This window comes from Embiotoca jacksoni, unplaced genomic scaffold, assembly GCF_022577435.1.
Source record: "Embiotoca jacksoni isolate LCO1_2020_lvr unplaced genomic scaffold, fEmbJac1.0.p SCAF_5, whole genome shotgun sequence".
Classification (NCBI taxonomy): Eukaryota; Metazoa; Chordata; class Actinopteri; family Embiotocidae; genus Embiotoca; species Embiotoca jacksoni.
The window spans coordinates 9,451,708-9,476,878 of NW_027185403.1; the positions used below are offsets into that span (position 1 = coordinate 9,451,708).

The following is a 25,171-nucleotide window of genomic DNA, read 5'->3' on the forward strand; positions in this document are numbered from 1 at the left end:
ACCGAGTAATCTCATTTTCACTAACTGGTCTCATGGACAGACAAATGCGTGTCGCGTTTGGATGCGGCAGGTGGCTTTTTAGGCGATCACGTTACAGTACTTTAGTACTCAGCATATTCATTTATTGACAAGGTAGTTTGTTGGCTTTTGTTAACCCTTTTAATTAATCACATTTTCGGTGGGCCTGTATTTTTATGTCTGATTTAAATTATGTAAATTATTATTTTGTATAATATGGGTCTGTTCCTGGAAACATATGCACGGTATTTGCTATCATTCTCAGTCCATTAGTGTGTGTTTTTTTTAAAATCACAAACAATTATTAAAGAATATGCAGCCTGAATTTATCTGATAATTTGTGTTAAACTGCATTAAAAAGCTTAAAATAAAACAAGATTTAAATGGTTAAATTCCAGTTTGTGAGGTCATTCGTTACAAAATCATATGGAAATGCAAAAATAGTGTATTAGGTGATATATATTTTAAAAAGGAGCCACACACAATAAACTCTTATGAAGCAATATGAGATGGGACAAGGCCCGAGGTGTTTGTTTGGCAATATGGACAGACTCTGAGTGTTGGCCGCTTCACACTGCCATATGTGAGCTCACCGGTGGCTTTTGATGGGGGAGAATTGGTCTGTTATAGCTGTCATCATTTCAGACATTTTTATGTTTCTCTTGATGACATTTGCAAAAAAAAATAATTCCCTTAGCGGAGTTGTGAGAACACAACACATTTTAAACTTAATTTAATTGCACGGGTGGTTGTTTTTATGGGATGACTCGTAGCTGGACCACAATAACTGCTGAATAACTGCTTCATGAAAATGAATAATTATTGCATTTATCCGGACTCCAGCACGAGTGAAGGCAGTCCCTCCAGCCTGTACGGAGCAGAAGGGGTCCCACTCGTTGCAGATGCGGGGTGTTATTAATCTGGTGTAATCCAATGATTAAGAGTGATTATGACACATTAGCTCTGACCTTCCGGGATACCACCGTGACACCGGTTATCCAAACACACATCAGGAAAAGCCTCAACTCGCCTCTTGCCAGCTTTTATGAATTTATTGATGGTGTGTCGGACCTTTTCATTGCTTTATGGTTACAGCAGAAAAAAGAATAAAAAAATTCAAAAAAAGACAAAAAAGAATTGATACCAAGAGTCCATTTAATAAGCAGCCTTGAGGTCATGTCGTTTAGACCAAAATATTTAGGAAGTTTAATGTTTAAAACTATACATGAACAATTAAGATGCACATCAATCCTCGTTTTTTTTCCACAGGCAATATAAAAGCTGACACCCTGATTCCAAAAGTCCAAAAAGAAACGACAACAAAAGAGTGAAAGCGTGCGATTTGTTTGAGAAATTACCACTTGATCTGCATAATCGGGGGGTCTGGGCTGCAGCTCGGTACCCGGGGGCTGCGTTTTTATTGCGCGTCTCTTCGCCGTTATCAATTTCCGCAGCGCGCCTGACTTTTTAAAAAGGGGGACGAGGCCGGCTGCTTCTGAATAATGAATGACACGCTTTTATATTGTCGCTAAAGTGCCCGTGATGTTACAATATGAAAAGGCAGCGGTAAGTAATAGTGCATTTAAAGGGGATGTAGTGTATTATTATGATGTAAAAGAGAAGGAGAGCGGCGGTGCAGAGAGGGAGATGAGTGGAGCAGCACCCAGAGAAAGAGAGAGATTGTTTTATTACAATAAAAGGAGATGAGTTTGCCTCGCAGCGAAATGGGGACCAGTTAATGAAACTTTACCGCAGCTAACGATTTCCCCTCCCTCGCTCTAAAAAAAACCCACCCTTATGAAATATTTAAACTATTTAATATAGGTAGTATTAAGCTGAAAGACACTGGCATCGGCCATCTGACAACATTTACAAGGCTGTGGATTCTTTAAAGTCGGGTAAACAAAGCTTTACGGCCCGCTCTCCCTCAACCCACATACAACAGGAGTCGTGTTGTAAATCACGCTTACATTGAGCGCAATATAGTGAAAATGTGTTTTACTGTTGGGAGACTTGATTTCGTCTAATTTACACTTTTCTCCATCCCCTCTCCATGCATCTTTTCTCACGCAGATGCAGCACTTATGCAGGCTTATCCTATCAATATAAGGCTGTCTTGTCTATAACTGGAGGGATTGCCTAGCATGGCCCCAGTGTTGGGGGGTGGAGGGGGATAGGGTTTCATATTGACATGCTCAGTGGGATTGTTGGATGAGAAGAGAGCAATGGGATCCCTCATCAGGGACCCGGACAGGACCGTGATCATCCCTGGGCTGTCAGTGGAACACTACTCTGTAACTCTGTGTGGACACAATTAATCTGCCAGACCTTTAAAAAGCAGATAAACCATATAAAACATCACTGTAAATGTCAGTTATATGGCTTGGTGGAGAGTGAAGGATTTTAATGGCCAAATAAAGGTTGTAAGCCATTTGTTGGAGGAAAGATATTTTGCATTTTAAATGTTGTATCAGCTGATTGTAAAAATACTGTGGTGGATTACTTGATATATTCTCGAGTCAAAATGCAACCAACAGAGTGACTTTCAGTGTGATCTTACTCCACAAGTCATGAGTTTTCTTGCAAGTATTAGGATTCCCATTTAACCACAGAAATATTCCCATTTGTTTTGGTGAACATTACGTTCCTGCCCCACTTGAGGAACAATATGCTTTGGCTCTGTGTGTGCATGTGTGCGGGTACAGACCATGTTAGCCTGTCTGATGGTTGAATGCACGGCTGCCTCTTCACGCTGGTTAAAAGTCAGGGAGGGAGAGAGGAGGAGGAGGAGGGAGGGAGAGGAAGAGAGTGAGAGAGGGAAGTACAGCAACCGCACAGACGGGAATTAAAGGGATGGACGGCTGGCTAAGACTGAGATGTGAGAGAAAGAGTTAAAGCATTAATGAGGATCATTTGGGGCTGATGATAATTGAACACATGGCTTGAGTTTGGACAAGAGGATTCCCACAGCATTGTTTTGTCTTTGTGTGTGTGTGTGTGTGTGTGTGTGTGTGCTTGTACCGTCGAGAGTTAACCTCTCTTTTATCTCCTCTGAGTGCTAAGTAAAAGTTTCTCTGGTTTTTAATCTCTGATCATCCTCAATGGCTTCCAAAGGGATCTGACATTGACAAAATGACTGATGTAATTAATTAGTGAGTGTGTTTGTTATTGCTTTAATGACTTATGACTGATTTATGTGTGCATGTCTGAGCGAGAGCGTGCCAGGGTGTTTAAGAGCAGCTGAATGCTCTTGAGCGCCCCTGGTCGTGGCGCTAATGTGTTAATTCATTACTGCTTGTAGTCAGCTGCATTGTGTCAGAACTGCGTTTCCCGTCTCCCTCTGTCTGTGTCCTCTCCACTTCATAAAAGCCGATTATGCTGCATGTCGCCGCTGTTCCACCCATTCTCTCCTGCCTCTTGACCTCCTCACCCCTCCTGTTGCCTGCCTGCAGGGCGCTCACGCAGGGGAGCAGAGGAGGGAGGGACAGAGGACCAGCTGCCACCAGCCATAGTGCTCTGGTGCCTGGCAGAGGGAGCTACTCCAGCCCCCTGCTTTGCTGGGCCTTCTGGCCCCTCAGGGTGGAGGGGGGGCACCAGCCTCATGCCACCAGCCCCACCTGTCTTGCCCCAGGCGCAGTGTGACCGATTAGACACACACGCTCAGATATACACAGCCTCGCATGCATTTCTCTGCCGGATGACCCCAAAAACTGTACTTTAAGTTTCATGTGGTCATGTGGCTTAAACATGTTTCAAAAGCTTCACACAGTCCAAGGAAATCCTCCATTTGAATCAGAAACATGAATATTAAAACTTCTATATGTACATAAACCAGGCTATATTCAAATACTTAAACAGATTTCCTCGACACACACCGCACTCCACTCCTCTTCAAACACACACACACACACACACACACACACACACACACACACACACACACACACACACACACACACACACACACACACACACACACACACACACACAGATGCACAGAGGCACTTTGCTGCGAGGCGTGAAAGAGCGAGAGCTAAGTGAGGCCACTCCAGAGCGCTATTCTCTATATTGATTTCCCATTATCAGACCCCAGTCCCTGTGGAGTCATTAGTGCCGGGATCAAACAGACAGACAGAGAAGGAGACTAATACCAGTCACTTACACCAGCACAGGGAGATCACCTTACCTCCCCGAGGGTAGGAAGGCCAGAGAGGAGCAGAGGAGGAGAGGAAACGAATAAGGAGGGGGGGGGGGGTAGTGGACGGACGAGGGCAATAGGCTAACAGATGGAGACGGCAATGTGTAGAGCGAGAGGAAGAGGAGAGAGGTGGGGTTTCGCAGTGGAACGTTCATGGGCGAATGGCAGACACTCTTTGATCACTTTATTTGGCCGTTCTGTTTTGTCTGTTATGGCGGAAATGTCTTGTCTTGCTTTCTTGCTGTCTCCTCTCTGCTCTCTGCTCAATGTTTTAGCTCCACAGCATCCCAGAAACATTTGCGTTGCATTTTGTTTTCACTTAATCCAACTTGTCATGTTTTCGCAGATGGGTGATTTTTCTCTTTGTCCAGCCATGTAAAATGTAGCCAATATAAGCTCCTCTTCCTCCTCTCTGTCAATAATTTTATGGTAAAGATGCGATGATGAATGTTTTTCATGTAGCCGGCAGCTGTCCCCACACCAGAGAGAGACAAAGAGAGCGAGGAAGAGAGAGAGACACACACAAAGGGAAAGAGCGGAAGACGAATATGAAATGTGAGATACACATTTTGGTCCCTTACTTCATAATTTCTGTGGATGTATTTATTCTCTATGGATTCAGCGGGAACGATGAATTCGTAGTATGAATCAACACCATCAATCTTATTCACTTCTGCCTGCCAGCGAGCCCTGGAAGTGGTGGTCAGGCTTCACTCCACACACAGACACACACACACACACACACACACACACACACACACACACACACACACACACACACACACACACACACACACACACACACGGACGGAGATCGACACACACTGACACGCACACACGCGGCTCAGATGGGGGTGACCCTGGCCTGACCCCCCTGCTGACCCCCAATCTGTTCCCCAACCTCACACCATGAGAGACCGGGGCACACTGGGATAGGGACACACACGCTCAAAGACACACATGTACACACATTGGCATATTGTGCAGTGTGTGATCTGATGGATATCTCCTCAGACAGTACCATGTGTGTCGGCAAGGTGTGTGTGTGTGTGTGGACAGTGTGTGTATATGTCCAAGTGTGTGTGCTGCCATAGCCTCTGCCCCCTCCCACTGGTGTTAATTGATTCTTGGTGCGCTTTGCTGATTGGTGTGAGGACCCCTAGAGGCGGGCTCAGTCTCCACCAATGCCCCCTCCCCAAATGTGTAGCACCTCAGACACACACACTCACACGTGCACACGCACGTCCAGTTCACACCGCAAAGATATACAGTATGGTTTATCTTTATACATACTGTATGTCCACAAACTGTTCAGGGCACGTGTTGATTGTACTAGCGAGTAAATACACACAGACACACACTCAGACGCTCAGACACACAGACACACACACACAAACACACACACACACACACACACACACACACACACACACACTCACACTCACACACTCACACTCATGTCTTTCAGGGGGTTTTCACACCCTGGTAAAGAGGAAGCTGGCTCGCTGACATGAGCAGATTGCGGATCATATGAGACGATCCACATAGAAAAAATCTGTGTCTTAGAGGTGATTCATGAACAATATAGGTGGGCCTAGGTGTGTGTGCATGCGTGTGTTTGTGTGTGTGTGTGTGTGTGAGAGAGAGAGAGAGCCAGAAAGACAGTAAGAGAGATGAATCTCCGGTTATTAATTTCCAGCCGCGGCCCCTGGGTGAGATGTTAATATAGGGCTGATTGTGACTAATTTCTTATTAATTGCCATCAGCGATTACACAGTGGCCAGTAATGTGGCTAATTTGTTGAAATGAATTTGGTTTTCTGAGGCATTTTAATTGCTGCAGGTGGGCAGTGTCCTCCGCACGCTGTCACTTTTGTTTTTCAGCAGGAAACTTCTGAAGTTGTGCTGCTGCTCTGCGTGAATAGTATTAGTAATAATGTGAGAATTATTGCATATTATAGGATGTGTACGTAATGTCTGTGAATGTGTAATCTTCACATGCGTTTCTTCCTCTGCATCTGAAGACATGCACACAAACAAATCGTTGCAACATCATTGTAAATGCCCCCGATATCTTATTCATCAGGTTTATGCGTCCTCCTACTTCCATATATCTCTGCACGTTCACCATCGTTACAGCCGGGAAGGAGGGACATTTAAGTTGTTGCCTTTGTTTGTTGAATGTTTATAGCTTCCGTTAGCACACTCTCAACACCACTGAGGAACCAGTAGATACAAAATCCAAATCCTCCTATAAAAGAGGAGATGCCCTCTGGGCAGCCATAGCTCATAGTTGGCCTGATTTAGTGGCAGCCAGGAATCTGGGCTTGAATAAAGACAGAGAGAGCGAGGGCAGAGTGGGAGAGAGAGAGGAAAAGATAGCTCCCTGTGTGATAAATAGCCCCGGCTCTCTCTATTGCATTAGCCGTCCGGGCCGATAGATTGCGAGCCCAATAGACCCAGACGTATGCGATTGGTTTCTCATATAAAAGTTGCATATTAAATTCCTTCACAGGACTGTGCCCCCCAAGCATGAAGGAGGGAAGGAAGAAATGGGAGTTAAAAAAGCAAAAAAGTGCAGAAAGAAATGGAATAGCAAGAAAAAGGCTTTTTATGAGAGATGAAACAGAGGCAGAGTTGGGGAAGCCTGAGAAGAAGGGGGAAAGATAATGGCAGGAGAAAAGTAGCTTGATGGGATAAAAGACAAATGGTGATGTCATGTATTTAATAAGTCCGTGGATATTGGGCGATGACTGCGACCGTACGTCCATTTAATCAGTATTGCTTCCCAATGAAGATTTCTCTCTTGTTTTTGTGCACGCCCTCCCTTCTTCTGTTCTCAGCCGTTCTCCACATGCTAACGACCTCTCTAATTGTTTCCAAGCTCATTAAGATGCTGATGTTTAATAGTAATTAATCCGTCATTTGCCTACATGCAAACGCGGGCCACTGAGGTTTGCTCATCGCTGTTTCAATACACTGATAATGCAGTAGCCTCGTCAAAGGAGACAATATCCTGCTAATTTAGCTCATCACTGTTAATTGGTTGTTAAGTGCCTTTAATTACCAAGCAGGCTTTGGGATTTAGATCGGCAGAAAGAGAGGGATCGCTGTGATTGTCCCTGTCGGTCTAATGAATCTTGAGTGAACTTTGAAAAGTGGAATAAATGACCAAAGAGCAAAAAGCGACACTGACCCTGTTCCCTTTTCTATGGTGCCATTTTCGCTCTCCTCATTTCCTTTCTCCTTCCTTTCCTCCGTCCTCCTGTCCCTTCCTCCATCTCTGTCTCACTCCCTATCTCTTTCTCCAGATATTATTAACTCATTAAGTTTTTTTCATTATTTTTAATAAAAGATGAGTTATGGCTTGAGCCTCACTGTGGCAGCATCCCCCATACCCTCCTCCTCCCTCCTCGCTCCCTTCCCCTTCAACCATTTACGCCCTCCCCTCCTTCGACTCATCACCACCGCCCCCCGCCCCCCCACCCATTTTCTCTCTCCTTCTCAGCCATATTGCGCCTGCTCTGATATGTTTGACCCCTGAACTGCAGTTTCTGACCTCGGTGTTGCTGGTTACAACCTTCTGTCCATCTTCTTTGCTTTGGCTACAGTCACTCATATCTATCAATCATCTCTCCTCTTCATAGCGCTGAGCAGTCTTTAGATGGCATTCATAAGATTTATGATTCATGATTCTGTGTGTGTGTGTGTGTGTGCGCGAGAGCCAGAGAAAAGAGAAAAAGGAACACGGACTGGAGAAAGAAAAAGAGAGAGAGAGAGACGGAGAGAGAGAGAGAGAGAGACGGAGAGAGAGAGAGAGAGAGAGAGAGACAGAGAGAGAGAGAGAGAGAGAGAGAGAGAAGGGGCTTGTCGATGGCACAGTTGAATAATGACAATATCTATGATTGATAGCTCATACGGAGCTAGTCGGGTGTGTGCACTGTGTTAGTGTCTGTGTGTGCATGCGTATAAGAGACACGGAGGGAGAGACTTTATGTCTTCTCTTTTCCCCACATTAATCTGATGTTTAAGAAGCAATGATGAATGGTTTTCATGTGGTTGGAGCTGCCAGTGGTCACTCTAAAAAAAAAAAATCTACAGCGAGATGGATAAGAGTAGCAAGTGGCTAAAAATTACCTAGGGACACTTGATTATTATGTAGGAATAGAGGGACTCTAGAGGGAGCAGAAAAAAGCACAATCAATTGGAGCTATACAGGACAGAGTACAGATAAGACTCTAAGATGTTAACCAGCTTTATATTTTAAGCCGTGGAACACCCTAAATTAAATATTAAGCCATCTGCTTGTCTTTTTCTTCAAACTGTTAGCCAGATTAGATGAAAAATCCTGTTGAAGGCACCGAAAAAGATACATTTGGATTTGTCATTTTTGTTACTATGTTAACAAAATACAAAATATAACTTGTTCACTGCAATCATTCCTCTTGATCCCTTCTTGCACTACTTTGATGAGGGAGAAATTTTCCAGTACTTGTTCTGTGCAAATCAGATGCTTAGCAGAGGGTAATAAGATGCTTCAGCAGGGTATAGCCAAAGTCAAGTCAAAGTTACAGTCTCTCTTAGTTTGAAATTTCTTCTTTGTGTTTGCTAAAGCCCCCTAAATTTGCAGAAGTTTAGACAGTATTGATCCACCAAAATTACTGCTCACATCAGCTGTTTGACTTCCACTGGCTCCTTCATTGTCAATACTAGAGTTTATCGAGACGTAATCTGTTCAGCCACCAGCTGACTAGTGACACCTATAACATTCGAATTAGTGTATATTGTACTAAGCATATATTATATATTACTTGTTTTAACTTTTACCCCGGTGGTTTCTAATGTCAAGTAAATGCTGCAATTCTCTCTTCTTTAACCTCCTCTTTAAATGATTTAGGATTCAGCTTTGTGGTTGTTTTTCTCTGATGTTTATATCTATCTTTGACTCCCACGTTATGTGTTTTGCAATACCCTTATTGCTGTTCAGATACTTTGAGAAACCCCTTGAGGAGCAGAACCTTTTCCAAATTTAACTGTGCTACTTGCAGAGTTACGGAAAGTTATGCTTGACCTGTCTGTCTGTAACTGAATGAGGATTGTACTTTGTCTCCTGCATTTTACAGTGGAAGGGTTTGACTTCCTAACTGACAAGACAAATGATGTACATATGCCATGTGAGTGCAGAAGTAAGACAGACTTGAAAAAAACTGAACCTATTGTTTCACCATCGACTGCAATAGTGTAAGTAATCAATGGTGGGTATATTAAAGATAAAGAATGAATAAGTGAAAAAACGAACCGAGTTATAAATTCTACATAAGCGTTTCCATGTTGTTGAATGGATTGTAAAATCAGTTGTTTCCAGCTGGAACCTGACATGTATGTTTTGTGTAGTCATCCTCAAAGGAAATAGGTTGAAGTATGGAGAAGGTTAAGTGTTAATGTGGCAATAGTTTGAAAGAACATGTGCTGACAGCTGTGATTAATTGTTTCCGGTGTACTTTTGTTTCTTGCCACACACATTTTTTGCATCATCCCAGATGTTAATACCTATTTCTGCTTAACAGCCTGTCTTGCCCCTTTAGGCTGCTCTGTATTAGTGTGGTTGTACATTTTTATTTTGGCGGAACAGTACCTGCTTCTTTAAACATTGACAACAGGATTTAATACATACATTTATCAGCTTTACATCAAAGAATGATCAGCGTTAAAGCAGTATCTATCTGGAAGAGGCTGCATCAATCAACACATAACATTGTTTTGCATGCGACACATTCAAAGTCACATATTTCAATGTGGGGACAAGTGTAATAAAAGTCTGTTCATTACTTTTTCCCTTCTCCCTTCGTTTTGTTAAACATCCATTTTTGTTGTGGAGCAAAGAGTATTTCCAGTTGTTCATGAAATTGATGACCAACAAGTTAAGTAGCTGGTTTTCTTCAGTCCTTCAGAGCTTTACGTTTAGTTTAAGAGCCGTTTAGGGCCACATGTTGCCCTGTAGGATGGTTGGTTTCAGTGGACTAATTGTGTTAGGCAACTTAAATTTTATGCTCCATCCACGTAGAGGCTGTTCGTTGTTGTTCGGATTGAGGCCAGCTTTGCGTACAGTTGAATCTTGCTGATGAGGTGAAGAGTTCCTGAGATCCTTTGTTCCCTGTTTTTTTTTGTTTATTTCTGTCTTGAGCGAGTTCTGACAGAGACACAAAAGAAGAGAATCAAAACTTGGGTACTTTGGGATACAATATTCACAGAGGAAAGAGACATTCCCTTAAATATCTTTGCCATGATGGTGAATGTGCATCAGCTCCTCTTTCTAATGCAGCTATTCGCCAGTTTGCTGTATTAACAATTACATACAGTACAGGGCTGCACACAAATGATTTAGGAGGTAGGACATGTGCTGTGGAGGTAACGGGTGCAAGAATATTGTTACACTCGGTACTCAATACTTTTTTGGAGACATTAATTTAAATTAATGGAAGACAAAACACAAAACGGACACAGTAAACTCCTTTGCAAGTTAAGTTTTGATACCAAATATATGAGATGGGATAATAAAAGATGGTTAGCAATACTTTTTACTGGTTACAAATAAACCTTCTTGACTTCTAAGAGAACATCACCCTCTAACGGCTGTGTTAGCTGTTGAGTTATCCTTCCACAATTCAAGATGGCATCTGTAAGACGTAATATTAGCTTTCTCTCCGAGTATGATGAAAATTTCTCCTTTACAGAGACATGACTGTATCATTAGTTTGTTTTTATCTGATTAAATGCAGCACATACTGTATATTGTGCACTTCTCTCAGACAGCTCTTTTGTTGGATAAAATCACAAACTTTGTGTGTTGTTTGACGTTGAACTTGTGTTTGGTTGGATACATTAGACAGCAAATCTGGAGAAATACTGTACATGCATACACATCCAACGCATAGATAAACATGTTTGCAACATCTTATTAATGGGGTTTAATGTGGATTGGTTGGATTGTGTGTGTTTGTACGATAGTCCTGTTGAGCCTTTATAATGTGTAGTTCACATGGAGAAAAAAATGCTTCTGTTGTTTTGTTGCTTTAACTAATTCACACTTTAAAAACATGCACATAAAATGAGGAAAACAATTAGTTGGGGATTTTCCCAAAATACAAACAACGAGAAGAAAGCAGGATGGGGAACTGGATAAATGTGTCGCCTCAGTGCTGAAACCCCATTTCTTGGCCTAATAAGCATATTGCCATATGGCCTGATGCACCGTGGATGACACAGCTAGGATCTGTGTATCACAGTTCATTTGTTGTGGGCCAGAGATGTCAGTATTTATTTTGTATCTACTTCCATGGTGGATTACGGTTGCTTCTACTGTGGCACTGAAAGCTTCCAAAAACAGGGGCTATACATTTTTATCCATCCTTTGTCTGTCTGTTGCTGTTTCTCCTCGGGCTGATGGATTCTGGTTGTAGGGTAAATGGTGAGCACAGCATCCGCCTCACCAGCACAGGCTCACCAGCACAACCTGGGCTCATTGACAACGATAAGAGAAGAGAGATACATTTGTTTGTTTGTTTGTGTGACTGAGGGGCTTTGTGTTTTAGATTATGACAGAAAAATAACATGTGAATGAGTTTGCTTACATACTGAGAGCACAGTGGAACATACAGCTGTCTCACTGCACTAATGAAGACCCTTTCTTGGTGAAACAAGTTTGTTTTTCATGGCATGGTATTTGTTTAACTATTTGTGAATGTGTTGTAGCATCGTAAACATAATTTGAATGTGAAGTCTCACTCTTTTTAAAGATGCTGGTTGATATATCATGAAGTTTGAGTTGTGACTGCATGCAATAATTTTCCTGTTGACATGAAGATCTCTGCAACATTTCCAATTAGTTTTCATGAAGTATAATAATAATATATACTGGATAATAGTTTACCTTTCATTGCTGTTGACATCTGTGGCAGCAGTGCTGTTTGTAAGTTGGATCGTTGCTGTGGCTGTCCTGCTGTTTATTTGCTGAAGCATGATGTTTTGATCTGTTAGACCTTCCCTGCAGGTGGTTGGGGTGTGGTCACATAGCAGTGTCACCTCTGTAAGCTGCTCTCTGGCTGAGATGGTGAGAAGAAAGGAAAAATAACAACTGGACACGCTGGGTATCAGAACATATATTGAAATGCATTCACACTGGCTGCAAAATGTTGTTGTCCAGAAAGGAAAGTCCACTCTGAAAGGAAGCTGATTTTAAAACTGAAGTGCGTGAGTTATACAGATGAACCTGCACACTTAAAGCAGCTGTACCTGCCGTTACAGTGGAAGACGGCTGTCGGCTCCTCCACCCGCTGTAAATTGGGCATCGGCATCTCAGTAGATGGCTGTAGGCTGACCTGAAGTCCCTGTTGAGGGCTCCATAGAGGATAGGGTTGAGGGCTGAGTTGGCGTATCCCAGCCACAACACAAAGGGATATGCTGGTACTGTGCTGGGGTCTGGGTGCTCCTTTAGGCCCAACACTGTGAATAGGATGAAATAAGGTAACCAACACACTACAAAACCCCCAATCACAGCTGCCACAGTCACTGTGGCTTTGTGCTCTCGCAGTGCCATGACTGTAACACTGGAAAACACTCTGGTGCTGGTGGAAGGATTGTTCCTGCAGTTGTAGCTGGTAACACAAGTGGGTTGGGCACTAATGATGCGCTTGGCCTGTGCCCGTGCAATGCGAAGTATTCGGTGGTATGTCCAGCACATGGCCAACAGAGGCAGGTAGAAGGTGAGAAGAGAGTCGGTAAGTACATAAGGCCTGTTCAGCTCAAAACGACATCTCCTCGCCGAAGCCCAAGGCCCACGGTTCTGGACTGTCCCATTAATGGTGTTCCACCCCATTTGGATGGGCAAGAAAGACACAGCTACAGACACTGTCCAGACACTAGCCATGGCTACAATGACTCTCCGTGGCAAGACCATTGAGGCATATCTCAGAGGCATGGTCACTGCCAGGTAGCGGTCCACACTGATGGCCAGGAGGGTGAGGATAGAGGCAGTGCACAGCATGACGTCCATGGAGATGTAGAAGTTGCAGAAGACAGGGCCGAGCGGCCACTCGTCGTTAAGCTGGAGGAGGGCAGAGAAAGGGAGGACCAAGAGGCCGAGCAGCATGTCTGTCACAGCCAGCGACACAATGAAACAGTTAGTGAGGCAGCGGAGGCGTCGAGAGGTGCAGACAGCCAGGCACACCAACACATTACCACTGACAGTCAGAAGGATGAGGAGGGACAGGATGACACCCAGCGTCCCTTTTGACAACATTGTTGCTGGTGCTTCACTGGAGACAGTCAGATGACATCATGGCTGGAGCATTATGTGACCCATTGTTACATTTTCTTTGCAGTTTTAATTTGACAAAAGGTTCTCCCTATTTGAAAAATAGATTTTCCCATTCTAAGCCTTAAGCTCACATATAATGTCATTAAATATCTTCACTGGGTGTGTTCAGGGGCTTCCATTGATTAAGGAGCACAGTCTAATCTCAGTGTCTCCATAGTGAAATGTGACTTAAGATAGTGGCCTCATGTGATTCCTTTGTCTCCAGCTCCCCCAATATTTCCACTTTCTTAACCCTTTCTTACATGCCTGTTTCCTGTTGTTCAAAACCTGAATGCTTTCAACTGTGATTTGATCACAGCAGTTTTCACACTCCAAAAAATTGTCAAGAAGTTGGTTGAACATTTGTTTCTTGATAAATGCAGCCACTGAAAACTGTAACTCAGCACTGTGCAGGCTGTTAAATGGTTTTCTGACTGCATGGCGGATTCTCAGTGGTTCATGGCATCTTGTTGGCTCCACACCATTTTCTATGGCTGTAGGGACACCTAGTGGGCAAAGATAAGAAATACAGTTAGTACATAGTCCAGTATCAATTTATTGCTGAAGTGCCAGTAAAGGTTTTACTATTGTACAACTCTACATTGTTGATCTGTGTCTGATTCTAGACCTGTCACCCCAAGCTTTGCATGCATTATGCTAAATATTTCAGTGTGTGGCTGCCAAAGTTATAATTAAATCCGTATATCTATCATCACATTTCTAATGCATGTCACTGCGTATAGTTGTTTGCAACTTGTAACGTTGACTTATTTCTTTGCTGCAATTTTATTAAGAAAAGAAAAAGTTGCCATTTTAGACAGTCAACTAATGGGACTTCTCATCTATACATACTAAAACCATGAACCATGAGAGATGAGTATGCATGTTGTGAACATACTATTTACTCGGATACAAAATGGGTAAACATCCAGCATGGCTAAATGTCTAATCTGCTGCAGCTGTCATGATGTTAAACCTAATTTTGGTTTAAATATTGTTAGATTAGCTTAACGTTTTCATGCAGAAATATGGAAAAGCTTTAGAGTGATACTCTTTTAGAATCCTCACATTGTCCGATGGAGATCTTAAGTCAGGTACTGGAAGATTTGGTCTGATGAGAGCTGCTATATGCAGTTGTTTCAGAAAGTATTCAGACCCCTTCACTTTCTGCACATTTTATTTTGTTGTAAATTTCATTTTTAAATGGAATAAATGAGCATTTTCCTATTCAATCTATATAATATAACCCATAATAACAAAGTGAAAACACGTTTTCAGCTGTCATACTTTTTACTCTGTGGTTTTGGTCTAACAGCTTTATCGCGGATAAAGTGTTGCCGAGATGGTTGTCCTTATTGCAGGTTCTCCCATCTCTGCAGAAGACTTCTGAAGCTCCAGTGACTGGGTTCTTGGTCACCTCCTTGATGAACCCCTTCTTGCTCAGAGCAACTCAGGACTGCTGTTGGTGGTTGGTTCCAAACTTCTTCTATTAAATTATTGTGAACACCGTGCTCCTGGCAACATCTTTAGAGACAGTTGTATACTCTTGCCCTGATCTAAGCCCTGCCACAAATTTATCTCAGATGTAATTCTACACCTAGTTCAAGATTAGTAATAATTATAAAAACACAGTTTGGAGTGCCAAAATACATTCTATTTTTATGGATTGGATTCTACATAGATTTACAGCAGGATATTTTCCCTCTATGAAGTCATTAATGGCATCTGGACATGAGTTTTTAATATGTACCTGGCAGAATTGTGGTAACGTTTGTGAGAAGTAAGAGTGTGTGTGTGTGTGTGTGTGTGTGTGTGTGTGTGTGTGTGTGTGTGTGTGGTAGAGTGGGTTGCACACTAATCGGAAGGTTGGTGGTTTGATCCCAGTTCCTCCTGTCCACATGCCTAAGTGTCCTTGAGCAAGAAACTGAACCCTAAAAAAAAAAAATTGCTCACAATGGTATATCATCGGTGTTGTAAGTCACTTTGGATAAAAGCGTCAGCTAAATGTAATGTAATTTCGGTGGGCAGTAAGTAATGTATTTTGGCACGAGAATGGACATCAGTATATTTGCCAGACATGGTCCAGAGCAGCTCGCTTATCACCTCAAAAAGAGAAAGAGACACTCTAGCTTCACATCAAGACAAGAAAAAAAGATTTTGACAATTTCATGAAAAGAACACAGAAAGAAAAGGTTTTAATTAAATCTGAGTCTGCAAAAACCGAAACATCATCGCTAATCTTTGAACTCTTCTAATCTTCACATTTCAGTCACTGACTCACCGCTTTGAACTTCATCTAGAGAAAACACTGATAACACAGCCACTAGCATATCAAGTACAGTTTTCATATGCATACGACACATTACCCTTCATATCTGACAGAGCCACAGATTGACTCTCACACACAGACACGCACAGACACACACAGACACCACATTTCAGCCATTTTCATCATCAGAATCTCTCACATTATCAGTGACTTTATTTTCCCCACACACCCTTTCTGATGCAAACAGCGGGAATTAGATTTGGCTTGGATTCAGCACAAGACTCTGAGGAATGTCCATATATGGACGTGTATTTTGACCACTAGAAGTTTTCTGGCAAACTTGTCTCAATCCTGGGACATGGTATATATAAGGGTCATCTTCGCTCAGTTTAATGCAGTTTTATTCATATAGCGCCAAATCACAACAAAAGTAATCTCAGGGCACTTCCCATCGTATGATCTTTAAATAGAACTGTACAATATTATGGAACAAACACCAAAACTCCCACATGAGCAACAGTTGGATGTTTTTTTTGTTTTTTTTTAATAAAAGCACATTGATATACAATCTAAACCAGTCATTGGGATGCACAGTAAGCACGAGACTTACTGTATTAAGTACAAGAGGCAAAAGGCTTTCAAGCATTTGCGTTTTATCAATACCATGTCAATGGTGAGAAGTATGATATCTCCCCGCAAGTTGAAAAAGAAAGAGGGGTAAAAAGAATCACTCATCTTCTTCTTCTTCCCACATTAATTGTCCCAAATGGAGAACAATGAGTGTTACTGCATCTGTATATATAATCACACATGCACACGTGACAAGTGGAAATGATAATGATCTGTTCGAATTTTAAGAGTCAATTCATACTCATAAAATGGTTAAAAAGATCATATGTCATAACGAAGAATGTCTAAAATGTGTTCAAAAAGGGTTTTAAAACAGCAAGAACTTGTAGTGTGCTAAAATACTGAGAAACTGTTATTCATTCATTGTTTATTTCATTCATTTTTGTTGAAAGTTAATTCACAATTGCATTATCAATCATCTACCAAGTAGCCTCATCATCCATCATCCATATCCTGAGATCGATTGCTTTTGTCTTCGCCTGCATTCCCGGGGAATCCGCAGTGTTTTTGTCATTCCAGTGAAGTAATGCATGTATGTAAAAGTGTTTAATACAGTTTGTGTTGTTCATGTAGCAACTTTAAGAAGTTTTGAATGAGCTCATTCAACCCCAGTTGCATGTTAATCGCCAGTCAAGGTATGTAATTCTAACTTTGTGCTCTGTTGTAGCCAAATATTTTGTTATATTGTAAATTTATGTAATTAATTTCGGTAAATGCATTCACTGAGGAAACATCACCACATCACTTGTGATTTTTTTCTCCCTGTTTTCACGGTGTAACACACACACGCACACACACACACACACACACACACACACACACACACACACACACACACACACACGTAGACCTGCATGGACACGTCAACACAACCCAAAACAAATGTTTTGGTAATGGATTTAGAGAACTGTAATGGATTTTGATGACCATGAAGTGCTCTGTTTTCTGCAGGTAAATGCCGTTTCTTTTTTTTAAGTGACAACAAAATGGTTCTCCAGACTATGCTCGAAGGGCTCATCCCAGGACGAGTATATCTGTGTCTCCTATCGTTCAGTACATGGAAGATGCAAATGAGCTGGGGGCTTCATCCTGCCTCATCTAGACCTTTCATTACTCCGTAGGTGATCTGGTGAAAAGATCCCAATTCGAGTATTAAGATGAAAGGCAGGCAGAAAAGTACTTGGATCAGTGTCTCTTTCCTAGACAATGTCTGAGCTCGGAGATGAGCAACGAGGTTATTTACCTCTCACCTGGAACTTGCTGCTTAAATTGCTAGCTTTTCCAAATACCGAGCATTCATCCTTTTAACCTTTTTTTTTAAAAATAGTTTCTTTACCAGCCAGATGTGTCTAATTAGAGCTAAATAGATAAGCGACGCCTGCTCTTCTTCATTCCAATACAAAATCAAAGTAATCTCATATATTGTCAAAAATAAAGGGTAATGTGTTTGAATATGTTTATATAATGGTTGAAAATAGTTTAAGTCTACCCTTTCAACTCACTGCAATCATTTCACACCCCACTGAACTGTCAGCAGGGTGTGAAATTAACTTTTCTTTTAGGTTGTTACCGACTTGTCATGGATCCAGAAAAGAAGTCAATCGTCAGTTTGCTTGTTCCATTTAGTGTTTAGAAGGTCTATCAATGTCCTCAGATGACGCACAAAACCAAATCTCTTGTCTTGTCTTTGCAATGCTGCAGAAATGTGTCAGCTGTACATGAAGTAACTCAGTGTACTCCTCAGTGAGTTCATTTTTGTTAATGGTGTGTTTATGTTGTGTTGAAGATGATGTCATAGCTTTAGTAATGATGCAGGCTTGATGAGATACTAAAACGAATTCCAGTACCTGATGCTGAAAGCGAGTAGAGTCAAGTAAAGTAGAGCCGGTACCATCTGGGGAAATGCGGCTTTAGATAAACACAAGGCTGAAATCTGCAGCTGCTCATGTGATTCTGAAGTTGTTTTTTTAAATTCTAAATTTACTACACATGAAAGAAAAGCAATACATTTAAACTGGTACCAGGTAAAAACTTTAATCAGCTCTGACTAATAATTATAGTTGTACAAGACCTACAAATGTTGAAAGCAACTTTAGTTCTGAATGCATTGTCCATCAGAGAGAAACATAATTAAATCAGGTTTCTGAATGCTTCACTTATCCTAATGTAATTCAATTGAGTGTCAAATACATGGCTCGCTCACTTCCTGTCTGCATTTTAATGAGTGTGTGTGTAGCTGTCGGTGAGCCTGTCCGTGTACATCTGTGTTCCTGTTTGCCTTTATTTTTCCCCTTGACAGAGAGACACTGAATAGTCAGGGAAGAGGTCTGGGATGGAGGGTTGCCTGGTAACAGTTGTGTGTTCTGACGAAGCGTGAAAGCGAAACATGTCGAGCGACAGACATGACCGCAGACAGACAGGGGGATCAGCCATATAAAATATGTATGGACACGAACAGCATGCATTGTTGTGGCGCACACACACACACACACACACACACACACACACACACGCACACACGTACACACGTACACAAACAAGTTCAGATCACATGGAGATAATTGATTGTCCTCTGTGTGTCAGTCTTGACCTTACCACGCCTCTGTTATGTCAACATTGCAGCCGTGGAGAACACTTAAACCAAATCAATGTGTTTAAGTGGACACGCACAAAGACAGCCTGAATACACGCACTCTGTCATATCTTTATAGTTACTTCCCAGCAGCTCTTTTAACGAGGCACTTTCCTCAGAACTGCAGAGTGCGGTATATTGTTACCTGTGTCATGTGACTAACCCACATCATCATAGTGTTCTGGTAACTGCTTCACATTGCAGACTCGCGTGTGTTGCTCAGTTGTGTTAACCCTTCAGTTTGATCAATATAAGTAGTCGTGTGCAACATCTTCACTTTAATAAGAGCTGATTTAGCTTGTCTTTAGGCTTTAATGGTTATTTAGCAGTTTAGGAAAGCGTTTGCGTTTCCTGTTGTAAACATATAATGTCAAATGCTACACATCCATGTAAGATACATCTCTTACTTCCATCAGCAAAGGTGTTTTTACTATTTTGAGACATAGAAAAAAACCCAATATGGTTATCTTGAGCAGTGAAAGCCACAAAGGCTGAAAGAGCATGACTGACAGAAACTTTATCACCATAAGAAACAAATAAAATGATGTCAAAGAACTGGCCAGATTGGCTAAATCATCTCATTAAAAAATCGTGTACATTACCAAATGTAAGAAAGAAAAATAATACCAAAAGCAGATTTTATGACTCACTACTTCAAGCTAATCATAAATTAAGTTCTCTGATTTAATATTCTGACCTGATTTTCCTTTTCTGTACTCCAGTAGACTGGGGGCATATTACCATTATATGTAGCTTATGGGAAAGTCCAAGAAGGCTTTATTAACAATATGGCTATTGTTATTGTAATTAACCATTCATTTTTTATTTTATTTTTTTAAATTTGCATCTCTGATATACCCTTTGGGTCTGAGGAAAATTATTAAAACATTTAGTTCCAGCTCCTCTCCTACTACTATGGAAATGTACACTGCATTGGTTTTAGAATATGAAAGTGAAAGAGTGAAGTTAAAATGTTTCACACAAACGTAACAACTGGTTAAAACAAACACACACAAACTGAATAATGTCACTTCCTCATTAAGGACTAAATGACCCCAAGTTCACAGGCTCACACCAGACTCAGGAGAGGCCCAGTTGAACTCTCCACAAACACAAAGCTGTGAATCTGAATTTAAGTCATGACTCTTAACAAATATAAAAGAAATTGTGTCTCTCCAAGTTAGCTGACGAACATCTAGATGGATGCTGCGAGTCTATTAATGTGCGACATCACATCACTAACCACACACACACACACACTGCTTTTCCATTGTAAGTTTCCTTTGCCTGTCTTTGCTTTATGCATACAAAACAATTTTACTCTTGAGAAGCAGAAATGATATGAGCAAGTGCTTACATAATGACTTCATTTTCATCGACTGCTATTGATTAAATAGAGTTCATCACATATTTGACAAATGTTAAATGATTTCTTTTTTCTTTGGCATTCTTGTTGGGCTGCTGAAATACACACCGGTGCGCACTTAAAGCAAATATTAAGTCGAGCTTAATTATGCCGTCACACCACGACCATGATAGGTTTTCACAGCTCTTTGAACCTGGATGACATATTGAATAGCAAGTATGCAATTGGAGTTTTATCAACTCACCTCAGTGCTGCTGCGTGTTGTCTGTGATGACTGCCCCCGCTGCTCTGCTCTACTTCCAGGGAGAACCACAGTCTTGCTCACGAAGTGTACGTGTGCGTGTGTTTTTGCACGTAATGAACATGTCGGTGTGTGTGGGAAAGAAGAGAGAGAGAGAGAGAGAGAGAGAGAGAGAGAGAGAGAGAGAGAGAGAGAGCGAGCACCAGCTCCTTACAGCTCTTTCTCTTTTCCTTTCAGTATCTGTGCCTCCTATTGTTCTCCCCTCTTACTGATGTATTTAGGGTAATTTGCTTTTGGAATTATTTGAATAGCTTCCATTCTCTTGTCATGCCTTTTCATTTGCAACTGCCAGCTGCCACAATAATAATTTGTCCTAAGCAATTTGTTTCCTAATGAAGACTCGGCTTTGTTACCTGAATAATCCAAGCAACCTGTTGCATTCAGCCCTAATGGAATTAGTGGCATGCAAGTCCAGGTGGTGGAAGGAGACATATAAGGCATGCTATTTGTGCATGCATCATTTCTTTAAGATGTTTTTTTTTTTTTTTCTTTTAAATTTCTCATGCGGACTCAAGTGCCCCTGTTTTCGAAACTGTATACAGTTTAATGTTAGGGGATCTCTAGAGCTTATTGGGTGGATGACTTCTGGGAAATATCTGAGAATTGGCGCCCGTTGGGCTCAAGTGATGTCAGTGACCCTAAGGGTCAAAAGGATTTCTAAATCTATCCCTCTATTTCTGGTGCAGCCTTTTACTTTGCCTTTGCATCTATTTTTCATGCGCTGTGGTAACTGATGTGGCTTTCCTTTCCTTTCCAATGTGAATTACTCTTATGAGCTTTAGGCTAACATTTATAAGTCATGATCACTTTTCTTTTCATAGCTTTTGTCCATTTTTGTTTCCCTTTTCCTTATCTGTCTCATCTCTGTCTGTCTTTGTCTCTGTCTCTGTTTCCATGGCCCTGTTCATATCTTAGTTGGTGCTGAATTTATCTTTTTTTGTCTCTTTTTGTGCTTTTCCTTTTTGTTAGACTGCTTGCTGCCTTTTTTAATTCCTTCGTTATATCAGTTCATCTGTCTCCAACTTTATTTCTTGTGAGTTCCATTGACAAGGTTTCCGTTTTGTTCCACCACATAAAACTATATAGATAGATAGATAGATAGATAGATAGATAGATAGATAGATAGATAGATACTTTATTAATTCCCAAGGGGAATTTTTTTTCCGCTACAGCAGCATTTATAGATACAGAAAAGCAATAAAATAACAGTAAAAAATATTAAATATAAAAAATGTACAGTATATACAATAAATATAATAAAATAAAATAGAACAATTAAATTAAAACTAACTAAACAATAGTGCAAAGCTTTTTTTTTTTTTTTTTTATATTTAAACAATAAGAGAAACAGACAATGGTGTTATTGTTGCATGATGGATTTTGCCAGAGGTGAGTTATATGGCATATTTTCCTTATATAACGTTTTTCTTTTTTTCTGTACTTCTCTTCTTTATTCATCTGGCTGCCTGTCTTTCGCTTCTCTTCCACTTGGTCATGTTTCTATGACAAGATTTCCAGAGTAGCTTCTGATATTTCCAAGATGGTATAGAATACTTGATTAGCGCTGCTGAGTCAACAGTGTCTTCTGTCACTTGGCTCCATATGTGGTGTTTAATATAACTGAGACCATAGTTAAGTGTTCTTTGGTTTTGATATCTTTGAGCACCAGAGTTACCGTCCAAGTTTGAGTAAGAAAAGAGACCATTTGTTTAAACTGGCCGTGTCTAAAAGACAGTCTATAGTGGCACCTTAAATTGCATTAGCTTTGTAATATACATTTTTATAATTGGAAGTAAACCACAGCTCCCAGTCTAAGTCAACAGTGTGTTTTTGAATATTAAATATCTTGATGGGATGAGGTGATGCAATGGGCATATATATATATATAAAAATTAAACATGATTTACCACTCTAGCACCCTCTTCTGGATTTGCTAAGTAATTTTTAGATGAGAAATAGCATGTTTGGATGCTGAATGTTACTCTCTGGTCTTGAATGCGGTTCATAACTAAAGCCAAAAGAGCAGTCTGTTATATTCAAAACAAGTTTCATGTATGATGGATAATTGTTGCCAATTGCTGTGTTAAAGATGTTCTCCGGAGTGTGATGGTTACCGTGGTAAAATCATCTGAAGGAGGTATAGCTTTAAAATTTCAGATATGAATTTTAGCCTTATAAAGAATTTCTTAAACAAGAAAATAGAACCCAATTAACACCGACATTATTTTAAATTTAGTTGTCCTTGTGAAATCTCGTAAAGGATTTTTCTAGTTTTATCTTTCTTGTTGTGAGGACATAAGAGAAGAGGTGAGCTCAGGTCACCTTCAGTATAATGAACACAGCATCAGCCATTTCCTCTGATGCCTTGTCTTCGAACATAAAATACCTTTGATTTCACACGTTTGAAGGGCGATGCACAAAGGGAAACGGTGAGGGTTCTGTGTCAGAGATGGCAGTGTGAGCTGTCAGACTACTCATTTAAGTCATACAAGGTTCAACGACAAGATGCTGCTTTGTGCAAGTCGGGAAATGTTTTTAGATTTAAGAAGAGATCACAAATGTTTTTTGCTTTCTGTCATTTAGTAATTAAAAATGGACATATACAGGCCCAGTTTGAAACTCAGGAGCAAAAAAAACGTGTGATAGTTTAGATATTGTAATTTTGCATGCTTTACACATCTTTTTGTTTGCCCTTCTGAAACTAACACCTCATGTTATTGACGATTCAATCATAAAAAGTCTAAAAGAGGCTTCATGCAGTGCATCGGCCTGCGGCTTCTGTAGGACTCCACCTTTTTGTACTCACCCACTTCCCTTTTACCGTCTAAAGACAGGAAGAGAGGAGACCGAAGAGGAAGAGAGGCAAAGGGGGATGGGCTTTTAGCTTTCATTTAAAGTAAAAAAAAAATAAAAAAAAAATACAGAAGTAAGAAGTTTGGGGAGCGAGAAAGAACAGGAGGAGAGTCAGAAAGACGACTACTTTGAGTAGTGGGTAAAGGACTTACAATCATGGGTCCTTGGACACGGACCACAACAGAGCGGTATGGCATAGGTAAGTCAATATGTGCTTACTTATGTGCGTCTTTGTGTGAGAGTGCATGCACACATACAATGATGCTATTGTGTCTTTCTGTTACAGTATGATGGTAAAATGCCCATCCCATTTGATTAAGAATGAGCAAAATAGATGCCTGTCACTTCCTGCCTGACGGGATGTGAGCAGGTGCTTAAGGCCTCAAAGGATTTTAGGATGTACATATCAGTTTTAATCCTCCTATGGATTTTAATCCAAAAATCATATTCATCATTTAACTTCAATAAAACAAACTCGCAGTATGTGCATTGGAAGGTGAGGGATAAAATTGTAAGCTAAATTTCCATCTAATAAAGAAATAAGCAGCAGTTGGATGGTATTCTGTGCATTATACATTATGCAGCACATATAAATACAAAAGCTACAAAATAGATTATTCCTGAAAATTACAATTTTCAGAGGAAAGATTGATTTTGACCAGGAACTAGTCTTAGACTGAAGGCACAAACTCTCAGTGCAGTAGTGTGTGTGGTATGTGGGTTAAATATGGCGGAGGTGATCAGCCTGTGTTTCCACTTGATATGTAGCTGATGCTGTCACAAACTTGTCAAGAACACCGATTTTTGACCTCTTCTGTAATAACAGAGGTTTACCGTTCTGTTGCAGCCATTGCTTTGATTTCTCAGTTACTTGTAATGTTATTTAATTTAAATTGTGGAAATTGCAAGTAGACATTTTTAAGTGTTTTAATCCCAGTACTTCTTCCTCTTAAAGTTTACGATTGACATTAGAATATGAAATGATTAAGTAATATAGAAACAAATACATCAAGGAAATGTTGTTTATCTACTGTATGTAGTATGAAACCGTCCCTTGTCTGTGTAAGACTACAACACAGGAAGTGGAGGAAGGAAGGAAGTTTGTGCGAGTTTGACGCTGTACCTAAATACTGTAGAAGGGTTACCTGCACACGTACAGGTTTACTTATTATCAGTTTAATATTAGGGCTGGTCTACCAAATAGTGTGACACCTTTTACTGTCACAATAATCTCTTAATTTATCAGTCATTTTGTAGTTATGATGACTTGTTTAGGGACCAAACCATTTTGCAGAGAAACTGGTATCTAATGCACTGTTTGCAGTACAGGATTGCTGCAAAGAGTGCTGCTGTAGTGTTTATTCCTGCAACATGTGCTGCTACCAGTTCTTTTTGTACTCATACAGTATACTGTAGTAAATCTATCATCTGACTGTTTAGACTAATTGAATCGCAAATTCTTCTGTCAAAAATAGCCCAAGGCCGCTGACATCATCAGATTGGCAATTTAGTATGATCTTCAACAGCCCAAAAGCCCACTAAAAATAATA

General features: G+C 40.8%; 2 protein-coding genes across 4 annotated transcripts in view; one reads left to right on the forward strand and one right to left on the reverse strand.

Annotated features, from left to right (window-relative positions):
* Nucleotides 1-9,824: 9,824 nt before the first annotated feature.
* Nucleotides 9,825-20,775, reverse strand: hrh2a (histamine receptor H2a). Of its 3 annotated transcripts, XM_069171851.1 has the most exons (4): nucleotides 20,712-20,775; nucleotides 12,508-14,076; nucleotides 12,146-12,317; nucleotides 9,825-10,405 (listed from the first exon to the last, which is right to left on the reverse strand). In XM_069171851.1, exons 2-4 carry the CDS (start codon nucleotides 13,511-13,513, stop codon nucleotides 10,384-10,386), a joined length of 1,200 nt encoding a protein of 399 aa, XP_069027952.1. In that variant the 5' UTR covers nucleotides 13,514-14,076; nucleotides 20,712-20,775; the 3' UTR covers nucleotides 9,825-10,383. The 3 variants fall into 3 exon arrangements, with proteins under 3 accessions (XP_069027952.1, XP_069027951.1, XP_069027953.1); XM_069171850.1 differs by lacking the exon at nucleotides 20,712-20,775 and having other exon boundaries at nucleotides 12,508-14,569; XM_069171852.1 differs by lacking the exon at nucleotides 20,712-20,775 and having other exon boundaries at nucleotides 9,825-11,728; nucleotides 12,508-14,569.
* Nucleotides 20,776-23,595: 2,820 nt separating this feature from the next.
* The window catches only part of dock2-like (dedicator of cytokinesis protein 2), a 94,980-nt gene continuing 93,404 nt past the window's right edge, over nucleotides 23,596-25,171 (forward strand). Inside the window, exon 1 of the mRNA XM_069170664.1 lies at nucleotides 23,596-23,820. Coding sequence (XP_069026765.1) covers nucleotides 23,778-23,820 — 43 coding nt within the window. The 5' untranslated portion in view covers nucleotides 23,596-23,777. The remainder of the gene's footprint in view (nucleotides 23,821-25,171) is intronic.